This window comes from Corvus brachyrhynchos, unplaced genomic scaffold, assembly GCF_000691975.1.
Source record: "Corvus brachyrhynchos isolate BGI_N302 unplaced genomic scaffold, ASM69197v1 scaffold115, whole genome shotgun sequence".
NCBI lineage: Eukaryota > Metazoa > Chordata > Aves > Passeriformes > Corvidae > Corvus > Corvus brachyrhynchos.
The window spans coordinates 18,975,610-18,998,840 of NW_008239553.1; the positions used below are offsets into that span (position 1 = coordinate 18,975,610).

The 23,231-nt window shown below is 36.2% G+C and overlaps 1 protein-coding gene across 2 annotated transcripts; it reads left to right on the plus strand.

Annotated features, from left to right (window-relative positions):
* Window positions 1–29: 29 nt before the first annotated feature.
* On the plus strand, window positions 30–20,905 carry G2E3 (G2/M-phase specific E3 ubiquitin protein ligase). 2 transcript variants are annotated; one of them, XM_008639745.2, is made up of 15 exons: window positions 30–2,390; window positions 3,903–4,000; window positions 5,925–6,026; window positions 8,125–8,249; window positions 9,303–9,468; window positions 10,146–10,252; window positions 11,313–11,429; window positions 12,258–12,382; window positions 12,489–12,621; window positions 13,302–13,424; window positions 14,558–14,868; window positions 15,514–15,695; window positions 15,856–16,028; window positions 17,802–18,001; window positions 18,579–20,905. In XM_008639745.2, the coding sequence occupies exons 1-15, from the start codon at window positions 2,354–2,356 to the stop codon at window positions 18,809–18,811; spliced, it is 2,232 nt and encodes a 743-aa protein (XP_008637967.1). In that variant the 5' UTR covers window positions 30–2,353; the 3' UTR covers window positions 18,812–20,905. The 2 variants fall into 2 exon arrangements, with proteins under 2 accessions (XP_008637967.1, XP_017597585.1); XM_017742096.1 differs by lacking the exons at window positions 30–2,390; window positions 3,903–4,000; window positions 5,925–6,026 and adding an exon at window positions 6,033–7,436.
* Window positions 20,906–23,231: the final 2,326 nt, after the last annotated feature.

Genomic DNA, 23,231 nt, shown 5'->3' on the forward strand with positions numbered 1-23,231 from the left:
TGAGCCCTGCGGGGCGCGGGGGGGCGCGGCCGCCTGAGCCCCATCACGGGGCTCCTCGGGACGTGCCGGGGGCTGGATGCCGAGGGACGGCTCTTTTCTCGGGACACGGAGCCGGGCAGTAACCGCGGGGTGACCTAGAGGCCCCGCCGTGTGGAAATTCAGGACACACAGCGTGCACAAATGAATCCGGGAGGGTTCCTTTGTTCCTGTGCTGGGGGAACGTGTGCCTGATACCGTGCCTCTTGGGGCTGGCTTCGATTTTTCTTTTTTCAACATGTAGTTAAAACAATCCTGAAATGCCTTACGTTCTGGAGCAGTAAAAAAATTACAGAATTTTGCAAAATCTAAACACCCACTCTGAGGACTTTTCTAGCCTGTTTAGGCAAAGTAGGTACATTTTATTTACACCAGTTTTCTAGACACTGGGCGATGATGTGTTCGTTCCTGTCTTGCAAACAGACTGATGGGAATTGCTTTGTTCTGTGAAAAGCCCTATAGGACTTATGCAGGGAGCCTCAATGGTTGATCCGTGTTTCTTTTAACTTGTAAATTTGAACTTTGGATTCACTTCCCTGAAAGAATTTGAGAAAAGTAGAAGGAATTAGGGGTGGGGGTGGTGTAGCTGTTTGGTTTTTCCTTTCTATTTTACTAGAGCCAAGGAAAGGTGGGAAGGTGGTTTTCTTGTTTGCAGCCACATATGTGCTTTGTCGACCTGTAGGGCTTTCTACCAAAACGGCTTGTGTGGCCGTGTATAGGTAGCTTCTTTGTTGTAGTACCGCAGGAGCTTGAGAATGGTGAAACTGACAGTGACCATCCTGGGGAAATCCTGAAGAAAGGGAATGTGTGTGAGCTCTGTGCTTGTCTTTTGCTCCCTTTGAATATTTATTCCTTTAGGAAAAGGGAAGTGTGTTTCTGGGAAAACAGTAATCACTTATTTCATTTGACTGTCAGTTCGGTGTGTCTTTAGAAGCCTCATCACCTAATTTAGTGGCGGTGCTTTTTGGTTTGTTTTCCTTTTAGATTGTTTTCTGGCCAAGGTCTTTCGTGCAGCTATTCAGGTTCTTAGTGGTATAGGCAATTGCCTTGTGCCTGAGACTTCTGCCTCTCTTTCTTTTCCTTTCTCAATACAATTCTCCTTCCCTAAATCTCCAGTAAAATTGCTACAGTGCTTTATTTGCAATAGTTTGGATTAGCCTCAAGTTTGTTCCTGAAGCTGATATCTGGCAGTCATCAAAACTGTAAATACCAGACCGCATAGCTCGCAGTCTGACAGGCATCTGGTATGGACCTTGGATTTGTTACTGGTTGCTCCCCTGTTTGCTTCAGCATGTGAGAGGGAGTTGTTTGCCTACCTGAGATATAGCCTGGAGATTCAGGCAATCACCCATGATTCTTGGCTTGCAGAACTTAGGTAATGCCTTCTTCAGCTTCCTAAGGGAAGGCAAGTCAGAGATCTACAGATGTGTTCCTAGAAGGATTCTGAGAAAGAATCATCATCTTGGTGCTGTGGTGAAGAAACTGGGGATTATTTGGTTTGGGTTGGGTTTTTTTTGTCCAAGGTGGGATAGGGTGCATGGCATGGCACACAGTGGAGGGCAGTTCACATGATGTTTGAAAGAAATGCAAGTTAGATCAGTGTTTCTAAATAAATTACTTTGCACTTCAGAATTTAAAATACATAGTCCTACATGGTGTAAATTCCCTTGTATGCATGTCCCAGTTTTGGATTCCTCACCCTTTTTGGGGTGGAGTTTTTTCTGTTTGGCTTTTTTGTGGATTGGGATTTCTCTGATTAGGCCAGGATCCTGCATTTTCTCCAAAGAGTGGAGACTATATTCATAGTTACATCACTACTCTACACAGCTAGTTTTTGTTTCCAACTTCTTTGTATTAGTATAACCTTTTTTTGAGCAGAAGTCACAGCTACTCCATAGATGGTCTGTGAGCCATTATTTCTGACACTTAAAATAAGTAAGAACTCTTCTGTACAGTTAAGTTTGTACATAACTAGGTGTTTCATTGGACTTTATTTTCTCTTCTGAAAATAAAATATATTGTTTGTTAGTTTGGGGAGATAGGTAAAAGTTGCTGTATCTTTCATTGGTCTAGGAATTTTTTTTCTGGACATTTGCATCCTGCTTTCTGAACCCCTATCTCTCACAATAACAGTTGAATTATAATTCAATTATAATTCAATTATAATTATAATTCAAGTCCTAATCCTGCTTTTAGTTTATTGAGTTTATGCGCTTTTTTTTTTCAGGTTTAAATAAAAGAGGTATATAATGTTCATTAATGTACTGGATGTATTTAATACCTCATTTCTTTTGCATGACAGCCAGAAGAACTCAGGATGAGTAAACCAAATAATTTTGATGTTCAAAGTACATGTGAGTAAAGTTTTTATTAAATCATTTCAGAAATACTTAATCTGCATATATAATGCTAGTTATAACTTGTTTTATTTAGGCTCAAAGAGCAGGTGAGTTTCCAAGAATCAAATTACTGTGTCCATTTTGAGGCTCTTCTGTGCAAAAAAGACAAAGACCTCCTGAGAGGGTTCAGCAAAAAAAAGCCACAGAGATGATTTGGGGTCTGAAGCATCTCAGTCTGAAGGAGAGACTGAGGGGGATTGGCCTGTTTAGTCTGGAGAGGAGAAGACAGAGGGAATCTCATTAACACATATAAATATCTCAGAGGCAGGTGCCGAGAGCATGGTGCCAGACTCTTCAGTGGTGCCCAGCAACAGGATGAGGAGCAATGGTCATGAACTAAAACACAAGAAGTTCCCCCTCAACATGAGGAAGAGCTTCTTTACGTTGAGGGTGGTAGAGCACTGGAAGAGGCTGCCCAGGGAGGTTGTGGACTCACCCTCTTTGGAGACATTCAAAACCCACTTGCACAAGTTCCTGTGTCACCTGCTCTAGGTGACCCTGCCTTGGCAGGGGGTTGGACCAGATGATCTCCAGAGGTCCCTACCAACCCTAACCATTCTGTGAAATTGTGTTGGAACCACCACTTGTCTCAGGAAATGAAAAAGAAATAAATAACTTACAAACTTCCTTGCATTTGTTTGCTGTGATTAGAATATTTTAAAATAGTATTTTCTGCAGATGTTTTAAGAAAGTAACCTTGTGACTTTAGCAGCGAAATAACACAGCTGTGTTTGAGAAGTGCCACTCAGGACTTTCTTAGGCTGAAGCAGTTAACCCTATTCTTGTCACTCCTGTGACTGTTCTTGATCTTAGAATATTTTAAATGTATTTTATATGTCTCCTGGGAATTGAAGGGAAGCTGTTAAATGTCCATGGAACTATGTTAGTGGGCTAGAAACTTCAGTAAGTGGTAAATCCTCAAGGTTTTAGTTGAATGCAGTGTTGTCTCAAATTGTTAAGTGTTTTTGAAAACTGTGGTAGCATATGGCTTGGCACTATTCACATGCTTTTCACCAATGTTATCCCATAGGTAGACAAAGAAATGGTTGATTCATGGATTCTAATATGGGGATAACTTTATGTATTGTACTAAAAACAACTGGGTGACATTTCACATGCACCTGGACATTGTTGGCCATTTGACAATTCTCTTTGGGTGTTTTGGGAAGAATATTTCAATTGGGAGCACAGTCTGCTTTGTGAATTCAGCTTGGCTGATAGACCTCTCCTGAATCAGCAGGCTGGTTAAGTATTTTCTTTCTAGTAACTAGAGGAGGAACAAATAGTACATTTTTCTGTATCTACTATAAAATTCAACATTAAGGAAAGGGATATCTACTGTCCTTTATCCAGTAATCTACTTGAAGATTGCATGTGATTAAAAGAGGTGAAAGCTACTGCTCTATAGCTGATCCATAGTAATTCCAGTACACTCACTGTGGTTATAAACATGATTCTACATTTTAGTCTGTGTTCTCTGTGGACGGACAGATGACTGCCCTGAAAAGTATGGAGAAAAAAGGATCTATGTGGAATACAATCTCACTGTTCATTATTACTGTTTGGTAAGTGTGTGGTGTTGATCTTGGAGTTTTCTGTTTTACCTGGAAAAAAAAATGTGCAGTAAGTATTTAATAGTGATAACCTGTCCAGTTGTTGTAACGATTTTCTTGTTGTAAAGCTTGAACTGTGAGCTTTAACTCGCAGCCTTGAAGGCTTGTACTTGTCAGGTGCAGCAGATAAAATAAGTAAATCCCAACAAGCCTTTATTCAAAGCTGAATTCTGTTTGTGGCCCATTTAAAGGAATTCATTAATTCTCCCAACCTATCATAGCAAATAGCAATGAAGGTACATGTTAAGACAAGGGGAACAGTTTGCACCTACTTCCATAACAACAGTGGAGTTTCAAAATTTGAAATGTGAAAATTCCACCCCTTGTGGAAAAAGTACAGAAATGTTTTCTTTTTTCCTCATTTCTTATTCTTGTTGGCTGTGAGCTGTTCTCTGACATTACATAGGACATTGTAACACTTTTAAGTCCTAATTTTCAGTTAAGTTATATGTACTCTGCTGATCATGTTAGTACAGTATCACTAATTAGTAGAAGCTTATAATTTAAACAAAGCTGTGGATATAACCTGCAGCTTTTGTTACCAACCTTGACATTTTCCAAAACTCAAATTCTTAAAGGTATACTTAAACTACCTTTCAAGCTCTAAATTTTCACAGGTCTTTAGAATAATATGGCTACTTTACCAAAAAAAGGTTTTTGTTTGTTAATAAATAAAATTTTAATTTTGTCCCCAAATTTTAAACTAAGTGTCTAGTATCAGAAGAAATGTAGGGGGTATGTTTTCTTAACAAGTTCTTCAAAGAGTGTTGATTGCAAATGGTTTAATAGTTTAGATACTGAATCCTTTAAAAACTAAGGAGAGTGGAGGTTTTCTGAAGTTGCATAAAGATAGAAATATTTGTTTTTAAAGAAATTTTAAGCAGCTGGAAGGAAATATAGGTCATTATACTATTTTAGTGGTAATTTTGTCTCCTATATAAGGCCATATCAAATTATAGGAAAAAGTCCTATCCTGATGAAAAGCTAGGAAAAGGCATGCATGCAACAACACTGAGCCTTATGACTTACAAGATATTTTAACTGCAGGAAGCTCATCACAATATCTTTTACATCTTGTTGTCTCTACTTTGAAAAATGAGCAAAGCCCTGTGATTTTACTTAAATATATGTTATATAAGAAAAGAGTTCTACAATGAAACCCATTAGTGATAGTTTAATTATTTTTGCCAAATGTCTCACAGTTGGAAAAATATATTTACTATGTTTGAGTATATAATCTTACATTTATTTGACTAAAATATTGATAAAGCTAGTTAAAATGTGCTATGTTGAAATTAGAGATTGTAAAGAACATAGATGGCATCAAGTTGTGAAACTCTTCAGTTATTTGAAGATTGTAATGTAGCTGCCTAACTTTAAATTATCATCAGGCTCTTCTGATTTGCCTAGTTACTTGATTCTGTGTTTATTTAAATCTCCTCTAAAGTGAATTACTTTTCCTCTTAGGTGACACTTCAGTACAGTTACTTCCTACTGTGTTTCATTATCTCCACAGCACAATTGTCATTCATATTAACTAAGCTAATTTAATTTTACTTCCTCTGAAGATTTATATGCTGAAAGTAATTGTTTGACAATTATCTGAATAGTCTGTATACTTCAAAAAGGAAGGCAAAATACACTGTCTCGGACCATACAGTATTATACAATACATTGATGTTATGAAATATTTCTTTTCATGTTACTGGTTATTGTCATGTCAGACAAAAATACCTAGATGTTTTGTATCAGCTTTTTAATCATTAAAATGTTTCCATATGAGCTTTTTAGACTAAACTTTTCTCTTGACAAGCATAGTGTATGTAACTTTAAATCTTTAGGTAGGTGAATGTTTTAAATTGAATTGTTTTCTTAGTTGATGTCAAGTGGCATTTGGCAGAGAGGGGAAGAAGATGAAGGTGTGGATGGATTTTTAATCACAGATATTAGAAAAGAAGTAAACAGAGCTGCAAAACTGGTAAGAATGATGTCTTTGGTATTTACAAGGGGGAAAAAAGTTACTTTTAAGTGCTCTTAGTACTGCCCGTGGGGTTTGTTTTCTTTCTCCAATGGACAATGTGCTGAGCCCATTCTAGCATCTAAATTTTACGTTTAAGTAACAAGTATATTGGATTTGTGGAAGCCACAAGGAAAAAGCCCTGCAGAAATTTTAACAATCCACCCTTAAGGGGAAGGAAGCACCTAAGATTCGTAAATGCTCATTGGGCAAAAGGAATAACGAATATCAGATGGTTGACAAGAGATCAGAAGGTTTTATTAGTAAATTACACACTTGGCATGGAAACTAGCCTGGGGTTTTTGGGGGGTACCTTTTTAGGGATAGGTTTTTCCACCCCGAAGGTAGATTTCTTGCCTTCTATGTAAATTAGTTATCATGAGCAGTCTGTTCTTTCAGGCCTTTCTGAAAATGGGTTGGAGGGCTTTGGGGGTCTTAATCCCACCCTATAGTCCATGCCCACTTCCCACCACACATTCCTGTGCTTGCACTGTGCTGTGTTGTGGTTCTCTCTCACAAAAAAGTGAATCTCTGCCTGGCCCTCAGTTCCAGTTAAATCTTACTCTTTCTCACAGTGTGCTAATATCGATAGTCCTTGGTTTATCACCAGCAGTTCTTCTTTGTTACTGCCAGCAGTCCCTGGCTGGCTCCAGAGCCATGTGGTTATCAGTGCTTGAGACATGCACATTAGCCCCTTGTCTTCTGGGAATCGAAAGCTCTTAAGGTCTCACTTTGGACCACTGTTTATAGGGTCACAGAGAGTGGGCTTTAGTTACAGTAATTTTCCATCCTTGTTGCGGTGAACCATGGCCAAAGCCAGGTGCAGCTGAACCACAGCCTAAAATCCCTGAAATTACAGGGAGCACCCCAAAAGCTGCAATCCGTGCCTTACCTTTAGCTGCAGCTTTCCCTTTCCCATATTTCTCATATCTGGCTGCTTTTCCAGAGAGATCTAGGTTCTTCGGTTGCTATTTGGTCTCTGTTACTTCTCCCCGCCTACCCCTTCCCCATTTGCTGTAATCCCTTCTCCCCGCCTCTGTAACACCCCCTGATTGATGTATCATTGGTTACTGTGCATTTTCCACACCCCTTTGGCAGGGCTACAAAGCGCCCCCGCAAGCCACGTGGCTTCAGCTTGCTCAATGGATTTTGCTCCTCCTCCTCACAAGGAGTCCTTCCGCTTTATCCTACCTCCTTCGGGCGCGCTAGACATGGGAGAGCGAGGCGAACCCGTGCGGGCGATTCGCCCACTCCCCCGCGCGCCGGGATCAGTCTCCATCTGCCCCGCTCGGGCAGGCAGAAGTTTGCTCGGTGCCAGCACCTCGTGCTAGCCCGGGAAGGCACCGTTAGCACATCCTGGCTGCAGTTCGGGTTGGTAACTTTCTTTGAAGTTTCAGTAACAAAAATACTACTCCGCCTGGGTTGTTATTCAGGCAAGAAAAATAAGTTTCCAAGGCTGTTTGTTATAAAACAGGAGCTCATGAGATGCGTGTTAGTTCCTGGGAACATACAGTGTTTCTGATGAACCTCAAGAGAGGCTTAGTCCAGTACAGTTTGTCCAGGCTGAAGCCTACCGAGCATTTCTGAGATCACGGTGTGGCCTGGGGGGCAGGGATGCTCCATTACAATCCACCCCAGAACTGAAGTCAGCTTCCCTGGGCCTCTACAGTTTGCAACTATTTTTATTCTCTGGGTATGTTGCAGATAAATAAGAGTGAATTAAACTTTCATAATACCTCATGACATTGTGCTGAGCTTGAAGCTGACAGTAAATAATTTATAGATGCAACTAAACTATAGGTACTGATAAAATAGCTCGTATTTTAGCTTACATGTCACAAGACAATATGCATATAAACCAATACATAAAGTCTGTGAAATAACTGCATATGTTTGCTCTTGGTAACAGAGCTAAACCACATTAGTCTTGTCACAGTTATAATCTATGAGCTGCTATTCTTTCTTACACACTTTCTGTAATTTTTCTATTGGTTTAATTCCTGTAATTTTACTTGTATTTAAGATGTTAATATTCTGTTCCCAAAAAAATTATTTCTAGAAATGTAATATCTGTAAGAAAAAGGGTGCTTCGATTGGATGTGTAGCTCCTAAATGCAAACGAAGTTACCATTTTCCTTGTGGGTTACAAAGGGAATGCATTTTCCAGTTTATGGAAGACTTCAGGTGAGTTGTTTTTCCATTTTCAATTTATTATATTTATACCGGACGTAACTTGGGTTTCTTTCATGGCTTGTTATTGGATAGGCTGCTAGTTACAAATGACATCAGATTATCTAGGAACAAAATACCCTATTTGTGGAAGACATGGAAGTCAAACAGTTATGTTGCATACCTAATACTTATAAACTGAATTCTCAACACTTTTAAATATGACTTTATGCTTACAGAAGTAGTTGAGTTGTTTATAAAATTGAGCAGTAAATTCTGAACTGGAATAAACTGCATAATGGTTGATTTGGTTTTTTTGTTTGCCTCTCTCCTGTGCCTTTGTTGAAATGGCAGAGGTTTGCCTACCTATACATCTCAGCAGTAAAAACACACTGTCTGCCATTTTGTTGTGTTTCCAAGTTTATTAGAGATGGACTGCAGGAGAAATGGGCTTAATATCAAATGTCTAAAAAATGTTTTCTTTTACTGTCATCTGTCTAGCATCTTGGCTGTAGTCAAAATACTCTTGAGTGCATTTTCCTTATTATGAGCTGAGCTTTAGGGTGGATGAAGTCCAGCAGGCACTTAATAAAAATGGCTCACATTACCTCAAGTGCATGTAAAGATAAGGCATTTTCAGAGAAGTTTCTTCTCGAGCTGCATTTCTTGGATGTATGGTATGGAATATCCCCTAGGTCAGTTGGGGTTAACCACCCCAGCTGTCTCACCTCCCAATTCCTTGTGCACCCCTAGCCTGCTCACTGGTGGGAAGGAGTGAGAAACAGAAAAGGTCTGGTCTCTGTTCAAGGTCTGCTTGGCAATAATTAGAATATCACTGTGTTTTCAACACTGATTTCATCACAAATCCGAAACACAGCACCATACAAGCTATTATTAAGAAACTTAACTCTAGCCTAGCCAAAACCAGTATGTCTACATTTTTAGCTTGTTGCATAGCACTTATTCATAAAAAATAGAGTAATGAATTAATTTTACTGTCCTCAAATTTTATGAAGAAGGTTCTTAAAATGTTATTTTGTTAAGGGAACCATAAATTATTATTTTTAGATCTTACTGTTGGGAACATAGACCAGTCCAAAAGTTTACGGACAAAGAACCTAGAGGAGCTTCACAGTGCACAATATGCCTGGATTTGGTTGAACATCTTCCAGTGTATACTGTATTGAAAAGTCCTTGCTGTAAAAATGCTTGGTTTCATCGAGAATGCTTGCAGGTAATACAGGTTCTCCCTTTCATTCTTTTTGCATCCATGGAGATCACATTTCTGTTTAAAAAGTAATGGAACAATTGCTTAGTGTTAAGTGTAGATAGTAGGTATGAAACATACTAGGTTTGAAGAACAGTGCTGAAATTGTGTTATGGACACAAAAGGATTTTGGGGTTTTAATGCTGTTAGCTTTTTCTCCCTCAATGGCCCCTCCATGTTTCTGCATGTATGATATATACTGTATGCCTTTACTACTTTTAGGAACTGAAGTTCAGCCTATGTCGTTGCTTTCTTGCAAGTTGTTATGTGCAGAATCTGAGTGCCAAAACTATATCCATCATCAGTTCTCTTTGACTAAATCCAGGACTAGAAAAAGTTACAACATTCTTTTTGTAAACTTACTCTGGATCTGGGGAGGTTGACTGAAAAGGATGGCGCTTTCATTTATGAACCTTATTCTAGCGTATGAGCCCTTTCCTTTAAAGGAAGAGAAAATCCATTCCATTTGCTTTAATGTCAAGTCATATCACAGTTTGATACTAGCTTAAACACCCGTGTCAGGACAGTATCCGTGAATGTAATGCTTCTCAATATTAAGACACAATTTATTGGCATCTTAAGGATGGTAGTAATTCAATAATTGGTCTGGTTTTTTTTGTTGTGTTTTTTTTTTCTTGACACAGTATCAAGCTTTGAGTGCTGGGATATTTTTCTTTAGGTGCACAGTATGTAATAACAAGGACAAATTTCAAAAAGAAATGTTGAGAATGGGCATACACATTCCAGAAAGGTAAGTAATTTTGTTAATAATCACTCTTGTATGAAAACTTTGACAGGCTGTTATAAACATTTTGATTTATTCTACAGAACTTCAACTATTAATATGTGAAATGTTAGTTCTACCTTCAGTTGTGGGATTGTTCAGTTTGGTAAGGAGTGGCCTGTGTCCTTTTAGATAGGCATAAAAATTGGCAAAGGTCAAATTAGTTATCTCAAACATAAAGCAGGAAGCTCTGAAAAGTCATTTTTAATGCCATCATTCAACTTAAACTCTAAACCCAATTAAAAGATAAAAGCACTTCTTAAATACAATAATTTTTCCTTAACATAGGGATTGTTGAGAAGTGTATTTTCTGTGCCCAAGTTTAATTATCTGAATTTCTGTCAAGACAGAATTGTAACTGACTGATTACTCAGCCATACAGCTTCTATCTTCTGCCAAGGGATTGCAAAGGTTATGTTTGCTGTAATACCTGCTTCCAAAATTCCGAGCCGTTTTTCCTGTTTCTATAACCTGATGAGGCTCAAAATATGATAGAAAGAGATCAGAATGATGCTTCTTTGTTAGAAGTAGTATTCCTTAATAACTATTAGTCTTTTCAGAGAGCACCATTAATTCCCTCTTGAGGCAGAAGCTTAAGATTCTGGAGAGGAAGAAGAGTCAAAATATTTGATGAACTTTGCTGTACTGGTTTGGAACATTCTGAGTTACCATTCATGAAACCAGTTTCGGCGGTAACTTGAGTAGGCTGCCTAAACAAATATCCTTGTTTTCTGTGAGAGAAAAAAGGGAATAATATGAGACAGAGAAAATGTGCACTGAGGTCATGTGAAAAATAATAAATACTTGAAATCAAAGTAACTGTGCAAGAAGTCCGTCTGTGTGTTTTATAGTATTATTTTAGTTACTAGACTTTTCTTCCCCCTCTCTGTTGTCTGTTACATAGAACATGACATGATTGAAATATATTCATGTGTTTATTGCATATATATATTTTTCAAAATATAGAGTAACCCATTGAAACGATCATAAATCAGTTCTAATATCCAATCTTCTGCCTTGTGTATAGGGATGCATCTTGGGAACTTGAAGAAAATGCATATCAAGACTTACTGCATTGTTATCAACACTGTGATGTTAAAAGATGTCTCTGTAAGAAAGGAAGAGACTATAATGAACCTGATAGGTATGATACTTTAGCAGGAAAGTATAATTTAGGATGGAATCATTTTTTGATGTGTTTTTCATTGTTGTTATTTATTATTATTTTTAGTTACTTAAATGCTTTGATGTTTTTCAGCATCAGGTTTTAATATCAGGCCAGCACACTGTCTAGATAATGTGTTTGTTTTACTCATTACAATCATATTTCAATACTAAATTTCTCTAACTTAATCTGGTTATAAAAGCCACGACAGCAAAAGTTAATGGATTATCAGTTACCTTGTCCTTGTCCTCATTTTATACAGGCTGAAGCAGAATTTGTGCATCAACATAGCATGTGTGTAAATGAATGTTGTGTATGTATCATTTGGAGTTTTAATTCAGCAATTTCAGAAGTGTTAAAATACTTAGAGCCTTTACAAGAAATTATTGTTAAAGTAGTAGACTTAGGTCAGTAGTTTGAATGTTTCTGTAGAGAGCTCTCCTTTAAAAGAATTACCATTTGGAAAAGCTGACTGATGGATACCCATAGAACACAGAGGATTTTGCTGACTAGCAGCATGAGAAGAGAATAGTGCCCACAAACTATGGACTTCAGGGCAGGGGAGTACCCTAATACCCTCATTCAGTGCAAGGTGCTGGAACATAAGTAGCTTTTTTTTCTTGTTGCGGCCAGGTATGAGTACATCTTGTGTGAAGAAAGTCTCCCTGATTAGAATCTGTTCTACCAGACTGATAAAGTTATGCTTTGTTGGTTTAGTGTCTGGATTGCACTTACTTTTGAATATTCTTTGTTTTAATTAGCCTCGTTCTTCTGTCTAATTCTAAATACCTAAGTTTTTAATTTTAGTAAATGGGAAATAAAGCGTTGTCAGTATTGCGGTTCTCGTGGGACTCATTTGGCCTGTTCGTCTATGAAGTCATGGGAGCAAAACTGGGAGTGCATGGAATGCAGAAGTATCTTTGCAAAATCAGGTAAAGTTATGGATGTGACAGTGATTTCTTAAATGATAACTTTAAGTTATGTAAGTATACTTTACAATGAGCAAATTCATTAAATTAATATAATGTAATCGTACAGGAAAGTATAGCAAACGGAAAAAGCGTGCTTTGGCTACCTCTGAAAAGACAAATGGGACGACTTGTTTGCTGGAAGAGCCACCTCCAAAGTCCCCTCGGCAATCATCTGGATCTCCACGCAATTTTCTACTCCAGTGTGTAATTTTCTGTTTTCTCGCAGAAACTGATTATTGCATAAAATAATACTTAAACATGAGGAAATGGTGGCTTATTCTGTAGCAGAAACTTACATTTAATTGCAAATCAAATTAAATTGGAGTAAAGTTTAATAATTGAAGTTTTCTGAGTAAGCCATGAGCTCTGGAAATTTGCTGTAGTTATTTGGATTTGGTGGCATGTAAACCACTTTTTAGTTGGTAAGGATAGATCCTTGTTAAAGGAATTTCAACAATTTAGTGGTAACTTAGATTATACAAATGGCAAAGCATTGTTTGCTTATTGGTATTTTTTCCATTTTAAGAGTGTTCTAGAAGTCTGACTTAGAGATGTTCATATTAATGTTTTCCTCTGCTGTAATAAAAACTTCTCAAGTTTGTAGAAACTAATACTTTTAGTTTTTGCTTACTGTATCAGTCAGGACTTTCGTCTAATGTATGAGATGCAACTAAAAACAGATCCTAAGGCCACCAAGGAATAAAATACAGAATTGTTACTTTTAAAATTGTTGTTCAGGCACTGGTGGACTTCATGGAAATGAAGATACAAATGAGATTCAGTGCTGAAGTAGGGGGAAACTATACTGCTACCTTGAAATAGGAAGTGTTCATGTATTCTTTAGTTGTATCTCTTCTTAAAATACTGGTTTGTCTTACAGATCATCAAAGATAATGTGCCAGAACTTGTCACCCTGCTCACACCTAGAACTTCCAGCATCTGACAGAATGACAACGTCCTTATCTCCAGTGAAGTCAAACAGGAGCTGGTCCCTGACGCAAAAGTATTTTCTTCTATTTTTCTTATTTTGAAGACTAATCTAGCACATGGCTTTATACTATATTTCCTACAGAACATGCAGGGGGGAGGGTCTCTGTGTGTGTTTGTGTATATACAGTGTGCATATGTATTTCTCTGTGTGAGTATATATAGTATCCCTATATATTTGTGTGTGTGTATGTTTATAGTCACTGCAAAAATGAGATCAATATACACTTACAACCTGAAGTCATAGCTTGAGAGAGACTTCTGCTGTTTCTAAATGCTAGAGGGGCACGAGGAGAAAAGAATGAAACCTAGTGAGAATTTGTAGGTTAGGTAATGAGGGGATCCAAACCCAGAAATGCATACTTGCCCTTACTGATGCATGGCTAAACGTTCTTTAGAAAATAGGGAATAAAAATAATCCTAATTGCTTTCTTCTAATTAGACGTCCTAAATTTTAAATGTGTTTGTATTTGTACCGTATGAATAGTTCATGATTGTACTAAAGTCAGTGCTAAAACAACATGTTTTAATATAAAATACTCAGTTTAAGGACATAAAATTCATTATCTTCTTGTGAGTAGTTAATTTATGGATTTTGCCTTATGTGCTAAAAATTCTGATGAGGGAGTAAGTTATTTCTAGTAGATATGGTATTTGAGATAGTTTTGGTTGGAAGTTAGAAAACAAAGGAAACATCTTGTTTTTTTAAATGAGAACTTTCTTCCCACTCAAATATATTTTTTATTATAGTGACAAAGATTTTTCTAATTTGGTTGCAAAACATCTTTAATGTAAAATGGTAAACTCTTAATTTCTCACTTGTTTCATTCAGATTGTTTAAATGTCGAATCATTGTATGAGAATTGTTTGGCACTGTACTAAGAAAATCACTATTTTCTTTATGCCAGGGTAATTATTTCTGCCTCCTTTTTTTGGTTCTTAAGAGATATTTAAACTTACCACTACAGTGTTAAAATTTTTTAATTCTATACTAAATGTTTTAATAATTAATAATTTAGGCAATACCTGAATGTGCCACAGTGTTTAAAGAAGTGTTCTCCTTAATAGACTGTTAAAATGTTTTTTGTAGAACTGTTGCTGATTATGAATCATAGATTTCATCTGAAAATACATGCAATTTTCTTATAGGCATTTAAGAGAGCAAAGAAGGGAAGTTTGTAATATACTGAAGGAGTTAAAGGTACAAGTTAAAACAAAAACAACAAGACTTAACATCAATGCAGAAAGTATTTGGAGTAATGCTTTAAAAGGATTTAGACAGCGCAACTTCAGTCCCACAAACACCATTGAAGTAAATTTCTCAAACTGCAAAAATAGATCAAAGACAAATACTTCTGCTGCATCAAAATACCATTTCTTCCAATTATTAATTCTTCACCTTCAGAATTCATCATTGTTTGAGGGCTCTTCTGGAAAGAACTTGGCCCTTGATTTTCAAGGTAATTGGTTGCTTGGTTGAAAAACATATTGAGAAGTATATAACTTAATTTTTAATCTTCAGCCAGTATGAGTGTCAGTTCACAAGTGTAGTCCTGAAGGATAAAAATTGGGGTTTGATTTTTTTTTTTTACTTTTTCAATTCTGAAGGGGGATGGTGTGTGGATTTGTAATTAAAAATTTTGGGTTAGTTGGAGAAGTTGATGACAACCTTGGAAAAAATACAGCATATAACTAGACTTGGAACTTTTTAATTAGGGTATTTGTTCTCTTTAAGTGAATTTCTTTCTTCCGGACTCACTTTCTCTGCTAATTATTTTTCTTTCCTCAAATTTCTAGAACATTATTTCTCATAGCATGCTTCCCAAAGACCCCAAGTTAGCTTCTTTGAGTTCTTATGTTTCAGAATTAAATATGCATTGGGTGTAAAGTAGAAGAGGAAGTTACATCTTCCAAACCTTGATAGTGGGTGAAGAGTTGGTGTAAAAGAATGTGATACTCCTATGTAAAAATGTCATCTTAGAGTTTGAACTATCAGGAGACAGCAAAAGTCATTAAGAAAAAAAAGCACTATGACATTTTCTATTATGAAATGAGGATCAGAAATCATTTCTATGCATATAAAGTAAACATTTTTCTATTTGCAGCTGTAAAAGAAAATCTTTATTTTGAAGCTGGTAAAATGATTGCGGTTTCTCTGGTTCATGGTGGTCCATCTCCTGGTTTCTTTTCCAAAACACTGTTCGATTGCCTTGTCTACGGTCCAGAGAATGTGAAGCCAGCTTTGGAAGATGTTGCTGATGTTGATGTAGCACAAACAATACAAATGGTAACATGCAATAAGTTTCATTTTATTTCTTGCTCAAGACTATATTTGGAGATAAAGAAGAACTTACTGAGTATAAATTTTGTTGAAATCAAAAAGCTTATTTTTCACATATATGTGTGTACACGTGGTATACAATGGCCTGACTTATCTTTTTATGCAGATAAAATATGCAAATAGTCTGTCCAGCCTACAGTCTACACTACAGGACTGCTGTGAATTCCTCACTGCTGCTGGATGTTTAAGACCTGTAACAGCTTTGTGTGATAAGAACATGCTGGTGAATGACATATTGATCTATCATGTAATCAAGAGAATTACTTTACCCTTAGAAAGGTTTGTTTTGTTTGAGTTTTCAAACTTCTTGGTTCTTTTCCTCACTGAAATACTAATTAATATGTTGCTAAAACTAACTTTCACATGTTCTCACTTATTCTCAATGAAGTGTACTGTAATTTTCAGTTGATTAAGTAGCAACTGTTAACTAGGTAGTTAAACTGAAAGACTGAAATTATTTCTCTGCGTATCTGCTCTGTTCCACTTCTCCTTGGTCACATTCCGTTTTCAACCTTATGAAGAAGGCAGATTCACAGTTTTTAAACTACAGCATCACAAAGACCTTTGCACTATAAAATTTCTCTAGCTTATGTTCATTTCTAATTCAGAATTGCTCAAATTTAGAATCTTTACATTTTAGAAATGTTTAACATATGTTTAGAATTCAAATGAGTTTTCCAGAGTTCTAATTAGGGAGTTTGTCTGTGCCATTAGGAGTGCAATACTGTCAACAAGTGTAAGTTGGCCTGCTTAGAACATAGGCATTGCATTGATGTTTCTGTGAGGTAGTGATGACCTCATTAGCTGGAAAAGTTGCAGCTCTTGACTGTTCTTTGATTGGTCTCTGCCCTTACTTCCAATTCGCATTCTTCGTCTGCTTGGTAAAATGTATTGGATGCTAATTTTTCCAACAAGCATAGCTTGATTTAAACTTCAAATATAGTGTTATCTTTGACAAATTTGAATCAACTCAATCTCCAAGAGCTATGAAAACTAATTGTTAATGTGAGGATTTTTTTTTTAATGAAGGTCAGAGCAATTAGTCTTTCTGCCAAGGTCCTCTGTCATGATTGAACAATCTATATCTTATTTTAAAACTAGTGAGCTAAAAAGTAAAACTTAATAATTAGCCCATTTGTTTATGCGGTAATGTGGTTTTGTGCATTTTGGGAGATGGACATAAGATGTGCATAAGTGAGTAGAACAAGAAATCACTTGTCACTATCAAGGACTGAGAGTAACTAGAGTGTTGGTTATTTTAGCTGTTAAATGTTCTAGGCCACTGGGCACCACTGAAAAGAGCCTGTCTCTGACTTCCTTGCACATTCCCTTCAGATACCTCTACATGTTGAGATTCCACCTGAACCTTCTCTTCTCCAGGCTGAAGAGTTCCAGCTCTCTCAGCCTCTCCTCTTAGGATTATGCTGTAGTCCCTTAATCATCCTAGTCATCCTTTGCCAGGCTTTCTCCAGTATGTCTATATCTCTCTTGTACTGGGCAGTCTGGCACTGAACACAGCACTCAAGTGTGGCCTTACTGCTGCTAAGCAGAGAAAAAGATCACCTCTCTTGAACTGCTGGCAACACAATTCCTAGTACAGCCCAGGATGTTGCTTATCTGCATTCGGCACAGGGAGAAATAATAGCATGTAAGCACAAGCAGACTGCAAAACCCAAGCAAAGGCTATCTTTTAAGACAACTCATTTTGTCTATGGACAAGAAATTTAAACTGTTTTCCAAAGAGCTATTTGTAAGAAAGAGATTTGCTATGTTCCCATATAAAAGTAAACCTTGCACAATCAAGTACCAGGAAATAAGGTTAATTTCTACATACCACTGGTATTTCTTTCATCTCCACAAAAAGCTCCACAGAAACATTTAGATTGTTAAAATGAAAGTTAAATGCATTTTCCGAGATAAAATGGGAGTACTGTGTAACTTTACTGAGAAGGTACAGAGACTGCAGATGGGGAAGATTTATTATATCCCATCTTGCAGCTTTATAAAATGCAGAGTTCTGATGCATGGTCTTTTTTTTTCCTCCCCTCCTAGTTTTAGGCAGGGTTTGAAAACTCTTGGCGTTCTAGAGAAAATGCAAATGCACCCAGATGCATTCTCTAGCATATTGTGCCACAAACCCGAAAGACTTTCAGCGGAAACTATTTGTGATCTCTTTACAATCCATTCCTCATCAGATGTAAATAAACTTAAAGGTGCTGGTTTTTGGATGGGCTATTTGCGAGATGTGGAAAGTAAGTAATTTTTAATTTTTTTTTTTAATTTCAAAATCCTCCCCTTTCATGTGCAGGCTATTTAGTTGCTGGTGTACATACAGAATTTGATTTTTTTTTTTAGAGTTCAGTAGGGTAAATAAATCAAGGTTTTGTAGTCACTATCAGTTCCTAATTGTTCCTTCTTCCCCCTCTTTCTTACTAGTTAGAATTTCTGAAACTGTTGCCCAAAACTTTAGAGGGGTAAATACCTGAAAGATTGGATCTAGGACTCCTGTGAATTAAAAAAATAATCCAACACGCAACCTAAGTGATACAGAAAAATCCTTTATTAAATAGTTTGTGTAAAGTCTTAAAGACCACTGTTTTCTAGCTTTTTCTTGCAGAAGAGGATTTTGTATTCACTTAAGATTTTTCAGAATTAACTGAAGTGGGTTTTTCTTTAAACTTTTTCTTAGGTGGCCATATAACTGCATGTTTATTCAGCATATTGATTTGATTTCATGTGGGTTTTTTTTTCCTCTTAGCACTTAACATGCAGGCTAATGGTTTATGTGTAATAGACAATCAATGATAAAAACTTATTCCGTTTTTTTAGGTGGTGAGTCTGTAGTGACGTTGGAGGATATTCTGCTCTTCGTAACAGGCTCCTGTTACATACCATCCATTGGTTTTGATCCTGAACCTACTATTAAATTTTTGCATATAAGGTATCCCATTGGAAAGAGACTTCTTAATTGCTTAGAGCTTCCTATAACAAAGACATATCAGCAGTTCAAAAATAAAATGGAGCTCACCATCAGAAACACACTAAGAGTTGAAGGGGAGTAAGTATTTTTGCTGTTAAACTGAATGTTGGAAACTTGAGTTTTCTGCAGGAACATCTGCTTTCAGTTCGCTACTGTATTTTTGGACAACATACTTTTAGTATTTTCTGACCCTTCCCCCAGAATTATGCTAAAAGTTGTAATGTTATGAGATAGAATACAATTTCCAAATTAAAAAAAACTTTTATTTTTTCAGTAATTTTCCTTTTGAAGTCAACTTTAAGAGTCAGCCATCTCTTGCAGAAGTAGTTTAAATGTCAGCTTTTGCTGTAGACAGGTATGAAATGTTACCAAACTCTGTAACAGGTAAGTATATGGATTGTATCAAATACTTAGGTAACTTATTTATCAAAAACAAATCAGGTACATTTTGAAGATAATTGCTACAGAGCATTGTCTTGCATAAAGCTGTGATGCAGTTCTTTAATTCCATGTATATTTTTTCAGTAATTGTTTTGTATTGATTCATTTACATTCCAATGGTTCATAGAAACCTAGGAAATTCAAAATACTTTTAGTTTTACAGTCGTTTTGGCTAGTGCTTTAAAGGTCTGGAGAAAACATAGGCAAAATAATGCAGCGCAAGAACACAATCAGATTGAACTTGTCTCTGTTCAACAAAATCTTTGACATTCGCACATTTCTGCATTCTACTTCCATACATTTTTAATTACTCATAGAGCCAAAATAGTAAAAATCAGAATAAAATCTTGAACATGCAACAATAACTGGTCTTTCAAGGCGAAATATAGGAGTTAATGTTGTTGAGTATGAAAAGAAGTTTGTCACTCATTAGAATATGTAAACTCGTCTTCCATTAAAGTCAGTATTTTCCTACGACCATGCTCTAAAGCTCTTAGTTAAACTAAAGGCAGTCTACCATCAATCTTGTCTGGGCCTGATACTTTTCTAGCTTCTGTTCTAAACTCTTTCTGTTCAATCTTAGATGAATTCTGAGCACTGTATAAAATATATGTTAGTGCTGTAGTAATTTGTATAAATGGCTGGGCCATTAAGCTGTAAAAGTTAAGTAGTGAAGTTCCTACACAGCAACACTTTAATGTTACTAATGCTAAAACTATAAAATTAAAAGGACACTTAAGTATGTTCTTTTTAAATGTATGCTGCTCTCTGTTTTGAAATTACTATTTCCCTCTGTCAGTTTTGACCACCTGTACTATGTGTCCTGAACATCAGTTGTGCTATAGATGTAATATAGATACATATGTATCTGTATATATCTGTATGTATCCACATTCTTCAAAATACTGAAAAGTAATCATATACTTTCTTATTTAATATAGCTTGGTTTGAATTGAAAATATAAGCAGGATTGCTTTATATTTGAATACCTTCGCAAGAAAGTACATCCACAGTAATTACAAATGGATAGGTGCTTCTGAAAAAATAATAGAAAGTCTAAGGAAATTATTGCAAGTATTAAATCAAAGATTTCTCACTACTTCTAATGGCTAGAACAATCTAATCTCATCAGTCTTGTCATTAAAAATTTAAGAGTATGAGAAATTAAGACAGCATTAGCAGTGGGTTTTGCTTATTGGCCAAAAGCATATTCAAGTCTCCTTTAAAATAAGTGCATGATCTCTTGGAGAATGTAATTTGACTGTTTATATACTCAGCATTTTCTCAGTGTCTTCTCTCCAATAATATTCTGTGTTTCTGATCTTTGCATAATTTTTGACTCTCATTCTGCCAATAAATGCTTTGTATTCTTAGCCTTCAGAATGGTTTATTACCATTATAGGGAGTGGTTTGGCACAAATTTGTTTACATAATAAGGATTCATATTGTATGTTTGTATTTTTAAAATGTAATGAGTTTCCTGCAGATATAATATTATACTTTAAAAATGAGTAGTGTACTCAGTGCAGTATTTGTTTTTCTTGCCTAGTTAGAGATAAATGTGTTCTGTAATGTTATTCTTCCATGTGAAAAATACAGAAATTACAAAAGTAGCAAGCAGAATGTGAGTAATTTTGAAGGACAGTTCTTGGACTTTTGGTACCTGCAGTGACAAGAGAAATTGTTCAGAACCTGGAACTAAATAAACTGCATTTTAAGACCTTCAATGGAAAAAGAAATAATAAAATAATGTGAATATAAGCCTTCAAAACATACCTGAGATTACAAAAATAGAGTTCACACCTTTTTTGCTCATTACTTTTGAACTCAACAGTTGAAAGGTTTTTATATAAAGGCAGAATTAACCTATATGTTGGGTGTAAAAAATGTTAACTTTTAAAACTATCTGCTATACAATGCTATATCCAAACACTGAATTTGTAAAATCACACAATGTGTAATATTGCTTGAAAGAGTTTTTCTTCCACAGAATTTGCTCCCATTTTCTAATACTGACATGTACCCATTCAGGACAAGTTGTCTTTCCTTTTCTGTTGTTTGATCAGCTCTATCTAGACACTCCAGTATAATACTTAATATATTCAAGTTGTATTCCTGGAATATGGAAAGGAATTTCCTCATTTTCAGCATTAATTTATGTAGACCAATCATAAATTTATTTGAACTGTTCATTAGAATTCCACTGAATAAGCTAACTTCCAAATACAGAATGGTCTCCCTTGTCTTGAAATTGTAAGAGCAATTTATGTAGCTATAAGGGCCATAATTTCAAGACAAGGGAGACCATTCTGTAAGAGCAATTTATGTAGCTATAAGGGCCATAGGTTTTTTTATAGCAGATCACTGAAGTGCAATATTATGGGGTAGTTTTCATTTTACATAAACATAACCTGAGGCACACCTGGCAACTAGGGAGATTGCTTACTTTCAGTATTTCTGTAACACAGGGAGAATAATTGATATGCATCAGTTGTGTATTAAATATATTCTCATAGAAGCTGCATCTTTTACAAGATTTGTCAGCACCACTAAAGAACTATTGCAGTCCTTTTTGTGTTTGGCCAAAGAACTTCACCCCACAGTTTGTGCATCAAACCCTTAGCTTCCATCTGGAATTAGCACATCAAATAAGCTATTTATTTTCTAGAGTGATAATTTTCTACTAAACAATAATCAGTGGGTTTAGTACGGTCTCCTTAACAATGCACATATAATTAAAAAAACACCCTCAACTATTTTAGCTCTATGTTTGAAAAGCCAAGGAATAAAATTTCTGTGACTTGCTTTTTTGCTCATTCAGAGGATGCTTACAGAAAAGCTGTTAGCCTTTTAAACTGGTTTAAGAGTGAAATATATTCCAAAGGAGAAAAATATTTGTTCATAGTAAAAGTCTAAACCATTGCGTGCTGCAGCTTTGATTTTTTTCATTAAGATGTTAAGTACTGGGATTTGAAAACAGAGGATTTTGAGAGTATTAGTTAATTATTCACACTCACATTCTGCATATGCATTTTGAAAATAGGATCAAAAAAAATCTGATTTTAATTGAAGGAATTGCAACTTTGAAGCCTGCAAAATAAATTTGAAAATCGTATCTTGAATCTGTATTATATAGTAAAACGTGTTTAAGCTCAAACTTTACCGTTTCTTACCTAAGGCAATTTGTAGTTGGACAAAAGAAAAATTAACATGCAAAAACTTCTGAAGTGTCAAATCATATGTATACAGAAGATCATTTTCCAAATGGTGATATTTGTTAAAAAGCTACAATGTAACCCTCTGATTTTTGTATTACATAAACAATGTTCTTTTTTAAAGTTACGGTATGTAGAATGTTATGCAAGAAAATGTAATTTTGTAAATATTTTTAGCTCTAACTTGAACTGCAGGATCAGTGCCTGAACTGTTGCATCTTCAAGCAACGTTTTACATGGCAGGTGTAGCATCAGTGTTCAAATAATTTGTAATTGTGGGAAATACTATGTATATATTCAAAGTGCAATAAAAGGTTAAATATGTAGCTTCCGTGGTTTTATTTTGTTGATTTAATAGGGTTTAGCCCTACAAGTGTTATCACTATTTTCTGCAGTTTAATTTGTGTACCTATAGATTTATATAAAGGTGTATATGGCATGTTTACCCAGGTACCTTTGTATCGAAAGCTGAGCTAGGGCGAGTGGGGCTCTTCCCCGGCAGGATTGCTGTAAGGGCATGAAGGGAGGCGGGCCTGTGGGCTTGTGCGTCCTGAGGCAGAGGAAAGCAAACTCGTGACTATATTCCGTTGTGATAACTTACTAAAATTTCACTACTTTTTTTGTAGCTAGATGCCTGGTTTTGAAACATCACTCCTTTCAGTTAGTTATGAGGTGGTCGTATTAAAGCTCTTTCTTGAAACTTCAGTCCGAGAGCATAAACTACCACCTACTCAATAGAAAAAAAGATGGAAAAGGCCGTCCCCGCCCTGTTCTCAGCCAGGGCAAAGCACAGGCCCGTGTTTTCAATCGTAGGCGGGCGTTCCCGGCTCGCCGCTGCCGAGGAGC